This window comes from Accipiter gentilis, chromosome 15 (genome assembly GCF_929443795.1).
Source record: "Accipiter gentilis chromosome 15, bAccGen1.1, whole genome shotgun sequence".
NCBI classification, from domain to species: domain Eukaryota; kingdom Metazoa; phylum Chordata; class Aves; order Accipitriformes; family Accipitridae; genus Astur; species Astur gentilis.
This window is the reverse complement of record NC_064894.1, coordinates 5,154,538-5,175,474: the sequence shown is the minus strand read 5'-3', so window position 1 is coordinate 5,175,474 and position 20,937 is coordinate 5,154,538. Positions and strand designations below refer to the sequence as shown.

Sequence of the window (20,937 nt, the reverse complement as noted above, 5' to 3'; positions counted from 1 at the left end):
ACGCAGCTATCGCCTTCCACAGCGCGGCAGCCTGCTGCCGAAGAACCCGCTTCCCTCCCGCCTTCCTTTCGCTAAGGAGGGGGAACGAAGCCGATAAGGGCACAATTTGGCGCTACCCGCTGCCTGGCAGCCTGGGGCCGGGCCCCCGCCAAGGCGTGTGTGTGGCTGTGTGGGGGCTGGTGGCGGCGAACGCCCGGGCGCGAACAGCGGCGTGCCGCCATTTTAACTACGGGCGTCCCTCAGCGCTGCTGCCAGCGCCATGTCTGCTGAGGGCGGCTGCCCGTCCCCTGCGGCTGGGCCCGCCCCGTGCTACCGCCGGCACCCTCCCGGGTAGAGCGTCTGCTGGGCCGCCGCGGGTTTGCTGTGGGACGGGGCGCTGCAGGTGGGCTCCGAGGCCGCGCTCTCGCTCTCCGCCGGGGCGAGTGAGGCTGAGCGGGCGCGGGGGCGCCGAGAGCGGGCGGGCGGGCAGCCCGGCGGGGTGCGGGCCGGGCCCGCCCCGCGGTGAGGCGAGGCGAGACGCCGCCGGGATGCCCGGCAAGGTTTGATCCGCGGCTGAGGAGAGCCGGCACCGAGTTCCTCCTCTGACCCTGGCGGAGGGAAGAGCGTAGCTGCCGATTGAAATTAAAAACAAAACAAAACAAAAAACTGGCAAGGCCTCGCTTACGGGATCCTGGGTGAAAATCGAGACGTTTCTGCCCCGCCGGGGGCTGTAACGCCCGAGCAGCACGGGCTGGGTCTTCGTCTCGTGGGTTCCAGCTGCCATCTTGGCGAGCGGACCCGAGAGCAAGTGCCGCTCCTGAGGGAGCGGGCTGTCGGTAGTCCGGGACTACGGAGAGGCTCGTGTCTAAAGGGTTGGCACGTAGGACGAGGGAAGGGTGGTTGGATTTTGTTCTTCACAGCCTCCAAAAATAGCTGGCCCTGAGAAGCTGTTTTCACGTGGAGACTTTCCTCTGTGAGGTGCCCTAGATTTCTGTGGGAGATGAGGCTGCTTCTCCTTCGCCTTTTTCTGGAAGCAAAAATGTGATTGCTAGCACCAAAGAAGCATAGCAACACTCTCTTCTGCTCGCAGGAGGCCACGAGCAGTAACAGCAAACCATTTACTGCCAGGTTTGAATGCCTTGTTTTCCTGCGCGAAGCACAAAGTTTTGCAAGAGGTCAGAGGTTTGAAGTCTAGGCGGTAGAGCTGGTTGAGCTGTTAACTCGGGTCGGGTCAGTCACTTTATCACTGGTTATATTACTGTACTTGAACAATGGGGCTATCCATCTAACAGGAAGAGCAGTTAGCAGGATCAAGGGTTACTCAGATGCTTGTTTCTGTATAACTTGTAATGTCACCAGGCCAGGTTCATGCTAAACCATAAGACTATAGAGTAATTTAGGCTGGAAGGGGCCTTCAGAGGCCACCTGGCCCAGCCCCCTGCCCAAAGCAGGGCTGACTTCAGTTGCATTAAGTGGTCTGTGGCCTTCTCCAGTCCAGACTTGAATTAGGAGCTCCTTTGTGTGAGTACTGCAAGATAAAATGGTTGCAGTCAAGCTGACTGTATCTGTTAAAGAACCTGCAGGTCTTTCTCTCTCCATGTAGAAGGGAGCACATGCTAAAGGCTTGTCTTTCCAAAACAGGCTAAATACGAGTAACCTGTGTGTGCAGGTGAAAGCCTTGTGAGGAATTTAGCAGGATGAAGCCTGTCATTGTGGTGCATGGTGGAGCTGGCCGGATCTTTAAAGAACGAGAAGAAGGAAGTCGTGCTGGTGTTGTAAGAGCTGCGCTGCGAGGTTATGGTATCCTGAAACGGGGTGGCAGTGCCTTAGATGCAGTTGAAGAGGCAGTACGATCAATGGAAGATGATCCTCATTTTAATGCAGGTAATTTTTCAAGTATTAAGTTGGTTTAGAATCATCATGTATTTCAAGTGTTTTGCCCTGATGCTTCTGAAAATGCTGGCTTGCATTTTCTTTGAATTATGCACATTGCAGTGGAGTAAATAGTGGTGTCACAAAATAGTTTATTTTTCTGTATAATAAAATAGCATGGTATGTACCATAGTTTCTCATGAGTACACTTAGGCAGATGAGTTACTCTTTTCTCATTTTTCAGTGTTTTATACCTGCCATTTCATTCTTGTGGTGCCGTATTACTTTTCTGTAAATCCTTTCCCATTACTGTGCTATGTATTCAGTTTTAAGACATGGACTCCTTAATGGAGGATATGTTTAGTTAACGTTCGTGTTTAAGGCACTTGAATATAGCTTGTAGCAAAGTTTAAGCCTTAACGCTTAACCTTTACTATTGCCACAGGAATACTGTTCTTGGGGATTTTAGGTGTTTTTCTCTTAAGTAATGCTTGCGATTAGTAATTTTGTAAATAATAATACAGAAATAATGCAGTAATGGTATACGAGTCATGAATTTTTACAGTAAGGGTTCATAACTGGATTTTCTAATGGTTAATGTCAATAGTTGAATGTTCTTCTCCTCTTTGTATGACCTCAAATTTATTATTTTGATGAATTTCAGTGAAAATATTTCTCCACCTCCACCAAGGTGTGTCAAGAATGAACATGGAAAGACAGACCTGTCGGTGATTTAGATAACATAGGTATTGGTTATGCGCACACTTAGTTTGGAGAGATTCTCTTGTTCCCTCTCACCTTGTAATTGAGAGCAGGGGAGAGCTTTTACTTCATATGAAACTTCCAGTGTTTTGTTACTGACTTGGGTTGAATATCTTGATTTTTAAAGGATTCAAGATGAAATCATGAAGTGGACTTACAGGTGTGGTGTGTACTATTGTATAATTAACATCAGGGTGGCATTCGCTCATTTAATTTTTACTTCACTGGACTTGAGCCTTAAGCCCTTGTTCAGGTTTGTGCTGATCTAAATGGCAAGTAGTTTGGTAATCACTTAGAGATACATCTAATTGTGTTAACACTCATTAGATACAGCTGCTCTCAGTCGCTGGCGAAAACGAGCTGAAAGCTATGTGAAGAGGGCCCTGATTGGAGTGGCTGTTTAAAACTCACTGTGTGGTATTTATCTTTGTAAAAGAAAATCAGTTTTACTGTAATATTTTCTAGGAAAACACAGACACTGCTAAGAGACAACAGTAAATATTGGGAAGAATGGGCATAACCATCAAGTTGTGTCCTTTTTTTGAATGATGGGGTTTACCCCTGCTGTGTAGATGCATCTTGATGTAGGCTTTGGTGGAGGAGCTCAGAAGCTATACTGTGGCTAAAGCTGCCATTTTAGTGACTTGTGCAGCGTCGTGAAGTCATCAAGTTCTGCTTGTGATGAGGAAGCGGCCTTGGTTATATTTCCTTCATGGGATCTCTTTGACTAGCAGTATTAACTAGCTTGGTGTGAATACTCCAGGTAGAAGAATTGTTATTATAGTGATTCTTGCACACTTTCCTCCTCAGCCCTTGCAGGACAGAGGACAGATCTACAGGACAGATCTATCTATTTGTAGATAGAGGGAATTGGAGTGCTCCTCTCAGTACCCCTGCTGCGATTTGGCTGATGTCAGACACCTTCATTATTTGTGTCCCTTTAGATTTTCTGTCTTCTGCTGTCTCTCTGGTTTTTTTCCTGCCCTTTCCTTCACAAGTGAGCCAAACTTTTTTGTTTTTTTCAGTGCTGCTGCCAATGGGGTACCATGGCCTCAGAGACAGGTAGTCCCTATCCATCACCCTGGAAGGCAGGTGAAAAGGCAGTCTGTAACCATAGAAGGAAGGATTCATCCTACCTCAGATAACCTGAAGTTTAGTATCTAGTCTTGCCATGGTGTACAGACTTTCATGGTGGTCAGTGGAATGGGAAAGGGTGGCTGTACAGCTGAGGCAAGTGGGATGAATTGTTCTTGGAGGGCACCTGTCTCCCTTCACCAACTGTAAAAGGAGGCTTTTGTAGGAAGTGGCCTTTGACTACAGGAACTGTCTGCAACTGTTTTCTGCTCAGGAAATTTTAGGAAATCCTAAAATGTATCCAAGAGAGATGTCCAGTAGACATAAGCTACTACTAACGCAGTGATGAAGGGGTCTGGTAGCGCTTCCCCTGGAACCAAGGTTCTGGTCACTGGTACTTGGTATGGGGTTACCCTAGTTGTAGTGGGAGTTTCATGATCATGGGCTAGAGAGCCTACCTTGTCAAAGGAAGCTAAAAGAGTATGGCAGGGTTTATCTAAGAAAACAAAGAAGACTTATTCCTTACACCAGCATAAAGGAGAAGCTGGAGGAATGATGTTAACATGGGTGGCACAAGGCAGTTACCTGTAAGGTCTCTACAGGTCAGTGTAGTCTAGATATTAACATGTTGTGAATGGTGCAGGACTGAACTCTGGAATAGCTTATAAAGTCGGAGAGGAGCAAAAAATAACTTTTTGGGCGTGTGTCTGTGTGGCAAGGGGAGTTTTGGAGACAACAGAAATAAAAAAACCTGGTTTAGCTCTGTACAATGTTTAAGTCTTTTCTACCTGAACTACTGTGTAACTTTTGTTTTGTTTTTTTTAACTTCTTTTTAGGTTTAGTCTTCTCCATCCTTATTAGCAAGGCTTGTGCACTTGATGACTTACAACTGATTATTCCCATGTGATACAGTTATTGGCATTATTATAAAAAAAACCCTACTATTTGCATTATCTCATTTTGTATCTCATTAATTTTCAATTAGGCTAGTAATAGCACCAGTAATTATAGAAGAAAATAACTACCCAACATTTTATTACTTAATTTTTTATTTTTTTAAATTCCTTAATCTAGTGTTTTTTATGTGGTAATGAAGAACTTGTTATTTCAAGCTTTTGTTACAGTAGTGAGTGAACACTTTTATTCTGCTCTGTCAATTTTGGCAGTTTCTTGGAATGCTATGTGACGTTAATCTGTTGATAGGATTGACCACTGTGCTATTTTGTTGGGTTATATTGCATCCTGCTTTGAAAGAACTGTAAAGGTAAAATAGTTTTATGCGCACTTGAAGTGATCTGGGGGATGAAGAATTGTGTTCGTGATTGTTTGTCGTTTTAACTCTCATACCTAGTGTATCATTTTGGATGGGATTGGAAGTGTGTGTTTCATCTTATAAAACTCAGATTTAAAGTAAGCGTTGTACCCTGTGAGACTGCTGTTAATGGTTGGATTTTTGTGGTTATACTCAGCAGTGCTTCTGCTGTTTTGTTTGTATGCAGGAGATACTTTCAATAAGTCAGACAACAAACTGGGAAAGAGAAAGTTTGCTTGATGAGACCTAATGATTGAATCATGTGATCGTTAGCTCTTAAAGACTTTCTTCTTTTTCCTTTCTCCCTGATTTTTTTTTTTTTTTTTTTTTTCTTTAGGCTGTGGATCTGTTCTAAATGAAAAAGGTGAAGTAGAAATGGATGCCATTATCATGGATGGAAAAACTTTAGAGTCTGGAGCAGTATCTGCAGTTAAATGTATAGCAAACCCAATAAAACTTGCTCGACTTGTCATGGAAAAGGTATGCTGAATATGTACTTGAGTATGAAACATTTTTTCCCTTAGAACTTCATCTGGTATATTGGTACACCTTCATGATGTTTGTGTAGCACTCTGAAGCAGGGAAAAAAGGGAGAAATACATGGTAGTGTTCGGAAACTATGGTCATGACCCTGAAGAACTTTTATTTTAAGGGGTTTTGAGAAGTATTTATTAAAAATAGCGTTCTAAGGAAATGTAAGTTCTGCCGTGCAGTTGGAAGCTCAAGAGGAAATTGACATACACGTTGATCTGTATCTTCACAGCTGGTGTTCAAGATTTTAGGGTTGGTTTTGTTCACTTGTTTTTTGAAGAGCTTTTATGCTGGCCCTGAATTTTCTGCTTGATCTTGCAAGATTAAAGTTGAATAATATACTGGTGACTTTGTGATGACATGGAACTGAATTTAAATGACCCAGTAACATATTTGGCCAAGTAATGTGGTCTTATGTTGTTCTAGATAGCCTCCTCCCTTGTGACCTAATCAGATGCCTTAGTGCAAAGTCATGGTCTTCCAGCAGTAGAAGATAACATGTAATGATAGATAGCACTATGTGATGGTGACAGATTTTCCAAGAGAATCAAACTTACCAGAGCAGCAAATGATTATTACTTGACTTCTGACATAAAGTTGATCCTGCTTTGCTACACTAAGAAGTTACTCTAGTATCTGCCACAGCACACTTCTCTCATTTTTCAGAAACGGTGCAACTGGTATGGTTCAGGATGGAGTAGGTTATTTGTGTGGTATGTGCATCTGTTTTACCATTACTAGACTGTGACAGGGATCAAAAAGTTTGTACTGTTTTTGGAGTTTACATTTTTCATCCTGCTAGTGCATCTGCCCTGTTGTTGAAAAGGGTTTACGTTTGCAGAAACACTTATTAACAAAGAGCATTTATGTTTCTTTAACCTTTCAAAGTGACTTTTGAGGAAGCAAAACCTCTTTTGGTGATCTGTAAAGATGATTGAAATGTAATTTGTCCTCAACAGCTTCCAAAGAAGATAAGAATTATTTTTGGCCTTAATTGGAGGATGGTTCTGCTTCCAAAATCAGTCTAGTACGTCCACTAGAAGACAATGTTAAAACTTGCAATGAATAAGCTTTTTGTTCCTTCATATTGGTTTTATTCTGTCATTTGGCTAGAACAAATGAATAGATATAGCTGGTAGGCAGCTTCACAAGATGAAATTTTTTAAAATTTGAGAATCTAAGTGGAGAGTTCAGGGAGAGATGTTTTCTAGCGTGTTGGGGGAATGTTTTTTGTGGATTGTTTTTTTGTTTTTTTTCCTGTAGATAACATCTTTTAATGCCCATTGTTCAGTTCATATTCCAGAATCACATTTTTTTTGTTGTCTTCTCCATGACAAAATCCCATTTAAGTTGACAAGAATAAAGTCAGAACACCACTGTTGGTTTTTGAGAACATAACTTTCCAAAGTGGTTTTTTAAAAACAACAAAAAAACCCAAAACCAAAACCCCCTCTCTTTTGTCTTTCTTGTCTGTTATAAGGTCTTTCTCATCCTTGTATGGTGCTTCTGGTGTTCAAAAATGTTGAGGCTAAATTTGAAAGGAAAACATCAAATTGAACTATACAGGACCAGGTATAATGGCGTAGCTCTAAAACCATGAAATTTTGTGGTAAAGTGTATTACTCTTTGCCCAGATGCAAAAAAAAAAAATCTGTGTAGATGACAAAGTTCAAATGTAAGTTTTGGCCTAAATTGCTTGATATATCTTGAGGTGAGTTTCTGCTGCTTCTCCATCAGGTATTGTAAATGGGAATACCAACTGATGTTACTCTTCTGTTCATCTTGGACAGGAATTCTGGGACACCAAGCCAGGCTATTTCACAGTACACTTCGGAGTATATTTTGTTTTGTTTTACTGTGCATAATTAAAAATATTTTCAACTCTGTGACCCATGGGTAATAAGACTAGTTTTCCGGGGGTCCTAAGCATGTTAGGATGCTTATTTCCCACTGGTTTTGAGATGCCTGACTGCCTTAAGGAATTTTGAAACATAGAGCTCCCAAAACCAAACAAACCCAAAAAACCCTCCCCACCTGCTTGTAATTTTCTGTATTTCCGTTACTATTCTGGAACAATATGGGCTCCATCTGGTGGCCAGAGTGGCTCTTCTAGGTTGTTATTGTGCACATTTACCCTGTGAGCTGTCACATTCTCACTGGGCTCAAATATGTCCAAATCCATGGGATTGAAGAAAGGAGGGCAGCAGAATAATTTCCATTCATTATTTACTATGCTATTGAACACAGCAGCCTCTAGAGATGGAAGGCTTTTAGTACCTTAAGTAATTCAACAAATCCTCAAGAAAGCAGTTCAATTCCTGTTATGTAGTGAACAAAAATAGAATGATACATTGAAATGGCACTTTTTGTTTTGTTTTGTTTTTGAATGGGGCATGTAATCCCCCTCAGCTCCAACACTTCATTAGGTGGGCATCTTGTGAACATTAGAGCACTGATTCATTGGTATGCATGAACTGTGTATATGTTTTCCCCTACTATATCATCCAGCCCTTTACATTAGACAGAGGATAATTTAGCTTAGAACATAGACTTCTCTAGGCAAAGGTGCAAATTTTTGCTATGCTCTGCACACTGCCAGGATTGTTAAATAAAGAACAGTGATGGTCTGAATTTCAGGCCAGCTGCAGAAATTTGGGGGATTTTCTCTTTCCTGTTTCCCATGAAATTAACTAAACTTGCCAACATTTGTTGTTTGTTAGTAAGATCTCTAGAATCCTTTATTTATTTTTTGGTCCTCTTGGATTACTTTGTATAAATGTGTCCCAGAAAAATTAGGCACTTAAGAAAGTTAGCAAACTTATTCATGAAACTGTAGAAGAAGGATGACACAGAAAAATGTGCTTTTGGGTTGTTTGGCAATGTTCTACCAGCTCTTTTGATTGATAAGGTATGTTGAAAAGAAAAAAAAAAAATCAAACGCACCTTAAGATACCTTCTTTTCAGTGAGGACTGAAAAAAACCCACCAACCAAACAAACAAAAAAAACCCTATCATAGAAGCTTATTTCTCTATGTGCAAGTATTTCTTGTTTGTGCAGCTCAGGAAGGTGGGTATGTTATCAGAACCTGCATATGGGAGGGAACCCTTTGAAAAAGTTTTAAGAAATAACTTCCATTTTTTACAATAGAACTTTTTGGTTTTAAACTTATTTAAAGGACGATATAGAGTCTTAATTGTTGAAGAAAGCAAGTGATGAAGGACACAGCCTTCTGATACACTGAACTTTTATTTTGACTTTATCTGTATTTCCTAAAAAAACCCCACAAACAAACAAAAAAACCCCACCAAAACCCCAAACCAATTTGAATTATTGGGTTGTGTGCTTCTGGTGGTTTGGTGGCAATGGCAGAGGGGGGCAGTATTGCACAAAGAAGTTGGCTTTCAAGTGGAAGAAACTTAGTTTTGTTAGAAATAGGTAGGTCATACTGTCTGGTAACATCACTCAGCATGTAAGCCTGTTGTCCACTCTTTCACATAAACAGAGGACTTCTCCCTTGTAAGCCTTATTCTTGATCCCTAAAGCAATAGTCTTGTGAATTGAGGGCTTAATTTGTCAATAAAAAGGCATTTAAATTTTCAAAAATGGCTGATGTCAGGGCCACAACATCAGGAATGTTTCTAAAGTGTAGTCAGATTTCCCACTTCTGTAACTATCTGAAGGGGTTAGTGCAGAGGCTTTAATAAGCGTAAGTAGAGATCAGTGTCCGTGGTTTGGGAAGGGGTTTGGCTGGAATCCTTTAAAACAATGCAGTACTATGGGTTGGTCACGGTAGTGATTGCTTGTCATTGCTTTAGAAATCAACAGAAGTTGATGGTCTGCAACATCTTAAAAGTCTGAAGCTTTGAGAGTGTAAATGTCCTGAGGAATGCAGCATGTCACAGAAATACCCAACCTCTGGCATTCTCGCTTCAGTCTGAGAGCCGAGTATGTGCCACTTTGGTGCCCTGCAAGGCTCTGCAGGCCTGCAGCCTCCAGCATCACATGGTTGTACTTTTTGGACCTCACCTGGTACCTGTGTGCTGTGTTGCTGCATGGACATAAAAGCTTGCTTGAAGTTAGGTGCTGTGCTCTGAAATGACTCCATACGGTATAGTCAGACCACCACTCCTCCAAAACCCTCCCAATGAGCAATTAACAGCTGTGTAGTGGTCCAAGAAGTTGGTGCTTATTTTTGGAAACAGATGTAAAAAAAAATAAATAATAATAAAAAATATCGGATTTTAGAGGTCCTACTAAAGTATAAGGATTAATGAAGCAAATTTATCTGGGAAGTTTCTCTAAAACGTGAATTAACCAAGCTGTACAGACTTTGAAGCATGGATTTAACTAAGGCGGTTGACTTAAAATCTGGTCTAAGTGCTTTGCTAAATAAAGGAATCAAAATAGAGCTTCTGCAAATGTTAGAAGAGAGCAAACATTTTTCAGTCAAACCTGTTAGAACAGTATTCCATTCTTGAATTTGAAATTCTGGGTCTGTAAGAGTAGCAGCTAGTTGAAGGAAATATTTAAAATAAAATGGTTGAGCTGATGTTAAGAAACACTTCAGTGCGTGATATTTACATTTTTTGGTTATTGTACTCTTAAAAGGTGTAATACCTTCAAACAGAACAGGAATTTATTTACCATTCTTTCCTTCTGAGTAAAATCCTTCTAGATCTCTTAGTTAACTGGACAAAACAGTTTAGTTAAGTAGTGATTTGATGATTGACTGGAAACAGTACAAGGAAGTTGCATGCAAATTAGCAAAAGCAAGTTTGCCAATTTTTCCTTCTCCTATTATAAGTATTAAATAGATAAATGCAATTCTTTTTTACTAATGATGAAAGTTTGTGTTTTGGAGAGCTGAAAAATTTTCAGGTAGTGGAAGAGGATGTAGGCATAGAAATCTAGAAAGTTTAAAAATAAAACAAAATTTGGAATTTTCTTTGTGTGGATACTTATAAAAATAAAGACTGCTTGTACAAAACTGCTCAGTACAAGACAAACAAGAATTGTCAGTGAATCTCCTGTCTGTCTTCTGCAGACGAAGCACATGCTGCTGACTGACCGTGGTGCACACCTCTTTGCTCAGGCCATGGGTATTCCTGAGACTCCAGGGGAGAAACTCATAACCGAGAGATCCCGGGAGAGATGGAAGAAGAACCTTGAGCCAGATTCCAACCCTGAAGAGTTTCAGAAGTAGGGTTTTTGTAAAATATTTTTTCTTTTTAAATTCAGGCAATTTAATTTATGCTATCAGCTAAAAAAAACCCAAACAAACCAAAGCTTGAAAGCCTGTATGAAGACTTGAGAATACTTCAGTTCCAAGTATTACATGGTTTGATAACAGTCTTCACAGTATGTCCTCAGTGAAAGTAATGAAAAATCAAGCTTTCAGTGAATTTCCTCAAGTGTAAGTGACTGGAACAAACTTGAACAAATTTGTTGATGCTTAAGATTGTCAGTCACTTTGACATAGCATAGGTTTTGTGGCATTAATGGAGAACAGGGTTAGAATTTGTTATTGTTCTTAAAATCACCAGTTGTAGAAGTTTATTGAGCAGCTTTAACAAACAGCAGGCATCACTTTGTATAGTTCTTTTCCATGAAGGAACTGTGATTCTAAAATATCTTCAGTCCACATTTTAAAATGAGTCCATGGAAAAAAAAATACAAAATTAATAAAGCTGATCTTGGTTAAGTAGATGATCAGATTTGTCTTTAAACTGGATTAGGTAGTTAAATGACATCAGATTTTGACTAGTAACTCCTCCTGAGTGCTGATTGTGGCTTTTGGTTATTGTAGATAGGAATGACAAAATTGACCAAGAAGTTTGGTGTAATGGTTGGTGTGAAGAGGGATACTAGTGAATGGTATTGCATAACAGAAAAATGAAAGTCACTTGAAAAATAAGAAAGTCTCATATAAAGTAAAGAGGAAGGTGAGGTGGACAGGAAAGGAAGTAAAATCATCAAATGTCAAAAATGTTTTTTGTGCCTGTGAGGTAGGCATAAATACTAAATTATTTTGAGCTTCCATTTGTATGTTAATGGTTGTGGCATAGGAAAGCACTGTATTACATTATATAAATGCTGTATTACATGTTGTTCATCTGTTCTGTGAAACAGTAGTAATGAGAGAAGCAGAGCTGAAGAATTAGTAGATCAAAAGGAGGAAATTTCTTCTGTGGGCATCTTTAATTAAAGTCCATGAAATGAGGCTATAAACTACAAGCTATATGTTACTGTCAGTAAATTGCTAGAAGGAAAAACAAATTCATGAGGCAAGTGTAAATATGGTCTTGTAAACAAAGCGAAGTTGTTCCTTGACCGTAAGGTCTCAGTTGTAGTTCATCTTGTATCCAAAAGAAGTTTTCTTTTGATCCACGGTCTGTCCAAGGACTGTGTGGTATTATAATTAGTTATGAAGGATTAGAGGATGGCGTAGCCCCTCCTGCCACTTGGTCTCCTGAATATGTAAGTTGGAATGGCATGGCTTGTGAGTCTCCATTCATTCTTTATAACTGCTTAATTATTATTTTTTCTTGTAACAGTGTTAGGTATCTTCAATTTCAGCATTATCTTGTTCTGAAATATCTGATAATAGAAGGCTTGTGTATTTTTGAAGGGCTCAAGACTTCTTCCTGTCTTAGCCATGCTGTTCTTTTTCTGACAGCCAGTGCCCAAAACATCAGCACAAATTCGCAAAGTTGAAAACTGGTCTTTTTTTATGCAAGCCCATTTGTTCCTGTATCACATGTGGAATGTTCTTTTTCCTGTTATGTCCACAGTGATTATGCAGAAACTTGCCTGGGGCGAACAGACAGAAGGTGAAGTAGTGTTAGTCAGAGGCAAGATAATACCAGATCACACTGGGAATTTGAAGGTTGGTGTGTACTTTGCTTCCAGTCCTCTGGTCCTAACAGTGTTGGAAACCTTGGGGGTTCACAGCTTTCTAAGCCAAGTTTGCTGTTTCCAGAAGAGGGACCTTTCTCTTCTGCTGGTTAGAAGCCTGCATTCATTTATGCTAAAAGCTTATGATTCTATTGCACTTAGGACAAGGCATCTTGTACACATTATACTGAGAATAGGATGTGGTTTGTTTTATCTTCAGTCTCTCACTCCAAAGATTCTCACCATACCTTTGTCAAGAAGGCTGGAGATTGCCTGAGAACCCCTCAGAAAGGCAGTTGAGTCTGGCCATAAGGTAGTAAATCTGTGAACCACAGTGCAAGAGTAACTCGAGGAGGTATTAATTAACAAGGGCCCTGACAGCAATCAACAGAAAACACTACTATTGATGCAGTGCTAAGAGACAAAATAGCAGATGCCTTATTAGTTGAATGGGGATAGAATAAGTACATGTAACTTCATGAGTACTGGATAATAAAAGATTTAGACAAAAGGGAATGATCAAATCCAACTGATCCATTCTGTGTCACAGTCTGTGAAGTATATAAGAATAATTCTTTATTGAACAAAATCATTATTACTAATAGCTTCCTCTGGTATACTACAGGTACTTGTTGAGGTTCTTGCTACTGTCACTAACAATAGAGAGATAGTTATAATATGGTATCTCTACTTAGTTTGCCTGTCTTGGTGATGTTTCTGAGTCAACTAGCTATGCAACAGATTGTTTATATCTTCTTTGCCTTTGTTCTGAAGATGAACAAAGAAAATACATGACACTGAAGCAATAAAAAAGTTTAAAGGGACAGTAAGAAATATAGTGTAGTTGTCTGTTTGCTCCATGGCAGATAAGGTATGTCAGACGCATTCACTTTGTTATTTATTGCCAGTTGAGCTTTTGTACCAAAACAGATAGCTGCTGTGTATGTGATTTGTGCACTTTCATTATTCTCACAACTGCTTAAGGTAAATACATACTTAGGAAAATGTACATCTGGATGCACCTGTCTTAAGTTCTCAGGAGGATCTAACTTTAGTTGGTTGAAAGGTGCCACATGAGTGTGCAAGGGAGTACTGAATTTACTAATATTCTTTTCAGCAAATCATTTGTAACAGATGGATGGGTGGGAAGCCCATCTGCACCATCATATCAGTTTGAGTTGAGGTCCGTCTCCACATAAATGTCAGAGCAGTTTGTAAGGCCTGTGATTCATCAGTCAACTTTGAATTGCTGTGAATGAAGTGTAGGGACTGACAGTATGATATTTTACATCAGCAGCAGGGAACAGGAAGTTGCTTCTCTGAGAAATTGACTGTGGGTTTCGTGGTACACAAGGACTCTGACTTAATTAGCTTAGATTTTGTTGGGCTATAGAAAGACCCTCGCCAGTGGCCAAGCAACTTCCAAAGATATTCCTGTTCCAGTCTCCTGTTGAGCAGTTCCTTGAAGGATTGTTACAAATTATTTTCCTGTGGAGGGATTTAGAATTTTTTGGTATACCTCTCCTAGCTAGATACTGTTTTATGTTCCTGCATGAATTGCCAAGATTGGAATATGGGGACACTCAAAACTGTTGCTTCTCAGTAATGTCTTGCTTCTCAGTGCAGCAACAGTTACAGTAAGTTACAATAGCCTTTTTTTTTTTTCTGAGTATGAGTACATGTGTATATTTTAAGCAGCCTATTATATATGACTTTTCTGTGCTGAAGAAATAAAGCAATAGTTGAAACTTCTATTTTCTTCAGCGCATGAAGATTTTTAAGCTGATATGTGGTTTCAACAGATTCTACAGGCCAAGTGATTTAAACCTCAAGATTGCGTAGCTACAGAGTACAAAGATGAAAATTTGTATTAATGATGGGTTGTGAACAATACTAGTTGAAAGGCACATAAATAACTTTTTTTTTTTTTTTTTTTTTGTGGCATTCAAACATTTAGGAGAATAAGGAAGAGGAAAGAGGAGGAACAGGAAGGAAATGATTCAGTGCATGCATAACATTACTGTCCTTTTCTGTGTTCTCTTGTTTACGTGCATTGTCATTAATAATTCCGGTTAACCTCCTGTTGAGACAGTGGAGACAATTCTTGCATCTTTGAGTTGCTATTTAGGGGAAGGTTGTGTTTCAGGTGTGTCACAGCCAAAAAACTACTCCAGAACTATGATAGCTAAAAATATTTCTGCCCTGCATGCTTTTGTTTCATGGGTTTTTGCCTCCCCAAATCAAAGCTTCCATGCTACAAAGGTAAAGAAGTCATGGGGGGAGATGAAAAAAAATTGAGTGTATTCTACTTTTAAATATAAAGCTATGAGAATTGTTGCATATTGCTTGTTGGTTTTGTAATGAGAAGCATGGTAAAAAATAGCTTTATGATGAGCAGTAATTTTTTTGCAGTAATCTTTTTTAAAGTTACCTGGAAAAGAAATGCAACATGCTTTGGCAGGTATGCTTTAATTCTACCTAATTTTGTGAACTGTTTTTCTTGGCAGAGACCTTGGAACAGTCGGTGCTGTTGCTATAGACAGTGAAGGAAATGTAGCTTGTGCAACATCCACTGGAGGACTCTCTAATAAACTGATTGGCCGTGTTGGTGACACAGCATGCATAGGTATGGGGTCTTGCCTCTCATTTTTTGAAGGTATCTTATTTAAAGAAAGAAAAAAAAGAAAGCAAAAAAGTATTGCACGGTCTCCTTTTCATTTGTGAAATGAAACATAAATACTGGTACATCTGAAATGGAGGTCTAACATTCAAATGTATCAAAGCTGAAGCTTCTTAACACAACGTGGAGATTGCAAGTAAGGATTGGGAGTAGAGGTGTAGTGCTGTCATTATTATCATAATCCAGCACTTTTCTCTCTGGAAAATGGGGATGGGAATTCCTTTTTTCTGTCCTTTCCTGAATGCTAACATATTTTTTTTTCTGTTTCCTTTCTGTTCATTCTGATAAAACTCTCCTTTTGTATTTCTGTGCTTACAGCTAAGTCAAAAAATGTAGCCTGTTCCATACTAAGATGCTGTTTTCTTGGTACTTAAGGAAGTAGGTGTAATTGTAATTACTGTTCATTATAGGAGTGAGCCAATTCTGTAAAATGACTGGCAACTTTGAGTAAATTCCTGTTCTTAGAGAGCCCTGATAAGACTGCTTCAGAGCCTAATAGATGCGGTGTAGAATAAAGGAAATATTTTAAGAGATCTCTTATCCAAGTATAAAGAGACATTTGAAATCCTTTCTGCAGACTTCCTCCTCTCATGGGACAGACTTGCCATTTGATTGCTTCGAGTTCTACCATACAGTTGGGATTTGAAAAATAATTATTTTTAGTAAAGCATGTTCCAAACTCAAATAGCACTGTTGTTGGCAGTACATGATTATTATAAAACTAACACTAACTTTCTCTCGCACCCTAAGTTGCTGTGTTTTGGTACCCTCTGCATGCATTTTGACAATGATTTTCAGCTTCATTTCTGACTGCAGCCTTCTGACTGCAAACACCCTTCTCTTGTGTAGATCATGTTCAGGGCTCCTATAATATGGAACGTAGGTCTGTGAAGGACAAGTGAACTCTTGAGCATATTGCTTGCAACTTTTGCTCTTAGTAGACATCCGCAGGATTGGATACAGAAATGCTAGCTGTCCTTTTAAATATAAAAGCGTTTTGAAAGGGGGCTTTGACAGAGTGATTGTGGCAGTGTTTTTCCACGTGTAAATCGGGTTCCATTGAAAGGGTCTGATCTAATCAAGAAAATACAGAAGGGAAGAAACTTTCATTGCTCTTCTGTGCTGCTTTCCCCTCCCCCAGTACCTTGTTTATAATGCTGTGGTATGTTCCTCCCCAGCTCCTGGGAAATATTTTTCTTAGGAGATGTGCTAAAAACATGGGTGTTGAGCAAGCGGAAGCTTGGTGGTGAGCAGGGTGCGGAATATGCCAGCAAAACAAGGATGGGAGGAAAAAAAAGGCGCGGGGGGGGGGGGGGGGGGGGACAGGGAGCACATTCAACAGAAGAAACACTGCTTGTGGTGAGGATTGCAAGATCCTTCGGGGGTGCTTCGTGATGCTTCACTAGAGCCCAGGCTCTTCAAATCTCTTACCTGCTTTTTCTGTTGCGGTTAAGTTCCCCTCAAACTTGGTAAATTCACCAATGTCCTCACAAGATCTTCCTTCATATCTTCTCAAATTGGTAATGTTGTGTGACCTGGCACTCTGCATCCCATCACTAGTTTGCTGATGCTCAATATACCGTCCCTTCCTGTTCTGGAAGATACTTTTGCCTATCCCCACTGCTTCTGCTTCTTGTACCACAAGCAGATCACTAGTCTTCTAGCTCTCTCAACTTGGCAACTGACTTCACCCAGCTCTCGTTGCTCTCTCATGTTTTTTACTTTTCAAACTGATGCAGAAATGAGAAAGAAGTTTGTTACTGACACTTTGCTCCCAGATGTGCACAGAACTGCTGGCCCTTTAGGAAGAAATGTTCAGTACCGATTTTAAACAATGCAGAGCTTGCAAATTGTATTACAGAATATTGCTGGCTTTTTTTTTTTTTTCCCCCCCTCTGAAAAGGAAGTGGAGGTTATGCTGATAACCAGTCCGGTGCCACTTCAACCACAGGACATGGAGAGAGCATTATGAAAGTGGTCTTAGCCCGACTGATCCTCTATCACATGGAGCAAGGTATATTCCAGACTTCCTGTGAGCTGAAATAATGAGGCTAGGAAACGTTGCCTAATGACAGGTTTCAGTTTATGTACTATCATCCTAGAACGGTTGTCAGAAGAGTTGTTCCCAGGGTTATGTGGATGGGTCACCTCTCTTTAAAAACGAAATGAAGTACTAAAGTATTAATAAATCTAAAATAGCCTTAAGTGGACAGAAATATCTATGCTGCTTGATGTTCAGTCATGCTTTAGATTAATGTAGGTTGGAAGACATTGTCTACTTTGTTTAACTGAAGTTCTCTTTAATATTTTTTCCCCGAATTTTAAACTAAAATTTTGTGAACAAAGCAACAGAGAACAAGTAAAAGGAAGAGATGTTTAAGGAAGCAGTAGAGGAGGGCTAGAGATAGATAATCAGAGCTGAAATAAGGAAAGCATAGGATATCACCTTTCTAATAAACTCTAAAGGTCTTTATTTTAACAACTCTGATTATAGCAACAGAAATGCTTTTAAGATGTTTTAACTATGATTTAAATTTTCATTTTGTTTTGGAAAATATACTAAACTGACTGGGTGGGTATGTGGTAAACAGCTGACACAGTATGTCTTATGTGACTGTAATATAATCTGACTGTGAGATGACCCTTTGGAGCTTTACCTTCATGAGTTAGTCTGTCATCTAACCCCTTGATTATATTACAGCCTGTAAACATAGCCAGACAACATACTTCTATTGCATGCAGTTGAAGAACCATTAATATAGATATCACCATTATTTTTAGAAAGCCATAGCTTTTGGGCAGTGTAGTGTAGCTTGCTTTGAGATCAACTGAACTGGAAATAGTTGGAAAACTTTCAATTTACATTTTCATTGGAGAAGCAGTAAGTAGAGAGACAAGTAACAGCTGACAATATTTTTGTTACACTTTATAGAGCTGTTTGCATATAATGGGTGCATTTCTCTGTCAATCTCTTGGCTAATGTGATAGTTTCAGCATAAAATACAACCTACAGATTGTTTCCCAAAGCTCTAACACATTATGATCTCCCCTTTCTCTCTCTGTTATGTCCCTAGCTATTCAATTTGTGACTGAGCCTTCTAAGCTCTATTTAGTCTAAACTGTGTAAACCAGTTTCTTCTCTGGCTTGAAGTTAACTGCATTGCAAAACCTATGCGCTGATAGCAGTTACCTGGCTTGTGATCAATCAGTATGAAAGGCAAATGAGGCTCAAATTAAAAAGTTTTTTAGAAAAAGAAAAAAGAAAATTAACCCACATGTGTGCATGTTTAATTGGTTTGCACTTGTTCACCCTGCCCATGCTTGCTCTACCTTCATTCATCCTGCCCAGAAGTATAACTCAGCTGCCAGGAAAATACGTAAGCAATAGACTTCCCCCACCCCCACCCCCCCCGCCCCGTTTCCATGAAGGCGCTGAAAACAAACCCTCAAGTTACTGTAACTTTTTTGAGTCCTTGAACGGTCAACTGAAGTTGCATATTTAAGAATAACTACAGAGCTCTTCCATAATTCTGTTCATCTATTCAGTAATTCACATAGTAAATATCTTCTTTTGGACCAGTGTTGTGAAACTTACTTTCATATTTCAGGAGTGAATTGCTTTGCCAGTCTTAACAGCTGTTGGAATCTCTGTCTTATGGTGGCAGCTGTTGTCTTGATGAAAAATCAAACAGTGAAATGCTGACCCTTTGAAGTCAGTCAGTGCCACTGACTTGAATAGTCACAGTGTCACTCGTAACGTCAGAGAAAGGAGCTTTATCCTGTCAGTCACCAGTGCTGTGAATAATTCTGACTCTGCTGGTTTTGTTTGGTTTTAACTCAAAATTTGGAGGGAAGGCATGAAGGTCAGGTTTTGTTCTGCAATCTAAGCTGCATAACATTACTGATGGTATCTATCTTAGAACAATTAGGCTGAGCCAACTGCATTCCTGAATATACATTCAAACTTGTAGTGCACAAATATTCTGCAGCCATTACAACAGACTTGTGTGTATGATGTAGACATAAACTTTCTTTTATTTAGAAAATAGTCCTGTTAATATGAATTAAGTGTAATGAAAAGATAAAGTTGCTTTGCTGGTCCTTTCTCTGATGTGTAGTACATAGAGTCCTCATCTTGCCTGATACTTTCAGAAGTTTCAGGAAGAGTAATGCTGATGTCTGCTTTTGATAAATTATGACAGTGTGAAGTACATGCTTTGTGGTCCATTACAGCCAGTGGACTTGGGACATAGATGATGACTGAAATTTTTGATTGCTTTAATGTGTTTTTTTCCAAATTGTAAATGCTTTAGACCTACCTTGTGACAAACCTTTGATGGAAAGTGTGCAGATTGGCATTTTTCCCTTCAAATGATGGCATAAGAAATGCTGTGTCTTGAACATAGAGTTGATGAGTTAGTCTATATCAAACACTGAAACTGAATTACAATCTGAAGCTATTTAAATCCTGTCTTTGTAGCAGCACCATAGCAGCTATTAGCAACTGTCCAGGGCCTTCCTATAAACAGTTCCTTTGCTACACTGGAAATTTCTTGCTGATTTAGTTGAAGGAGGAGTTAGATTTGGCTGGCTCCATGGGGAGGGGTAAAACTTGAAGGGAATTTTAAAACTTAAGACAGACACCATGAAGTTATCTTGTTCTTCCTTGTTTCAGGACTGTCACCAGAGATGGCTGCTGACACTGCATTAGACTACATGAAGACACGAGTTGGGGGCTTGGGGGGTGTCATTGTTGTTAACAATTCAGGAGAGTGGGCAGCAAGGTTCTCCACCAAGCAGATGTCCTGGGCTACTGTAAAGGATGACCAGCTGCATTATGGGATTTATGCTGGGGAGAGGCATACAAAATCTGTTGATGAAGCACTTACATTGGAAAGTGAGGGATTCTGACGATGAAGAAATATTGACTGAGGTAGAATGGAGATCTCCAGTTTTTGCTGGAGGACAATGACAGTTGATGTCGTCTTTCTGAAAGACCTGTACTCTTTTGATTGGTTCACTGACATTGCCACATTTACAGTCAAAATGAAATCTGGGCGTAGCTCTTCAGTGGTCATGGATATATGTGTAGAGTTTATTAATACCTTTGGGAAGTCGGGAGGTCCTCCTTTTCTAGATGAGAAAGAGAATGGTCAGTAGGTTTCCTGGTCACCATGCCTGAATCCTACGTTAAAGGGAGCCTAAGTTTCCGTATTAGAGGAACTCCTTTCCATGCCCATTCTCAGAGACTGCTGCCAGGATGATTTCAGAGATTAATACCTATTAATTAAAAACTGAATTTTGAAAATTGCATTGCTCTCCAGTCATCCCATGATAACAAAATGCTAACTGTCAGTGAAATACCACCAAACAGCAGTGAAAAGTTAAGACTACGTCATTGTCACAGGCTTGATGTAACTGTCAGGGGAAATAATAATGAAGTAAAGAAAATAACTTTTCTCCAGACATGGGAAACATGGTGTTTCTAAGGAGTCCTATTTTATTCCATTCACTGGCATCAGACCTACAATTAAAAACCAGACACCACAACAAAGTAGGCTACAATATTTTGAACTATATGTGGATAGTTAACAGGAAAGATATTATTGACTTAGTATCTGGAGTAGTAATAAAGAAAGTCATGATTTGAATAAATAAACCAGCAATCTTTACTACTCCAATACAAAGGTGATAGGCACCTTTTAAGTCTAAACGTGAGACGGAGGTTAACTGGAAAAATAATTATCTAAAATCAAGTGATAAAAGCAAGCTGTACTAAAACAAATAAAACTGCCTCTTAACAAGCTTCTTGTCTGAAGTCTGAAATGTTTT

General features: G+C 39.7%; 1 protein-coding gene across 3 annotated transcripts; it reads left to right on the top strand.

The window, feature by feature from the left end:
* The first annotated feature begins 221 nt into the window (after positions 1-221).
* Positions 222-20,911, top strand: ASRGL1 (asparaginase and isoaspartyl peptidase 1). 3 transcript variants are annotated; one of them, XM_049818030.1, is made up of 7 exons: positions 222-422; positions 1,621-1,863; positions 5,337-5,479; positions 10,576-10,730; positions 14,933-15,051; positions 17,009-17,119; positions 19,781-20,911. In XM_049818030.1, exons 2-7 carry the CDS (start codon positions 1,677-1,679, stop codon positions 20,014-20,016), a joined length of 951 nt encoding a protein of 316 aa, XP_049673987.1. In that variant the 5' UTR covers positions 222-422; positions 1,621-1,676; the 3' UTR covers positions 20,017-20,911. The 3 variants fall into 3 exon arrangements, with proteins under 3 accessions (XP_049673987.1, XP_049673986.1, XP_049673988.1); XM_049818029.1 differs by having other exon boundaries at positions 223-382; XM_049818031.1 differs by lacking the exon at positions 222-422 and adding an exon at positions 549-674.
* The last annotated feature ends 26 nt before the right edge of the window (positions 20,912-20,937 follow it).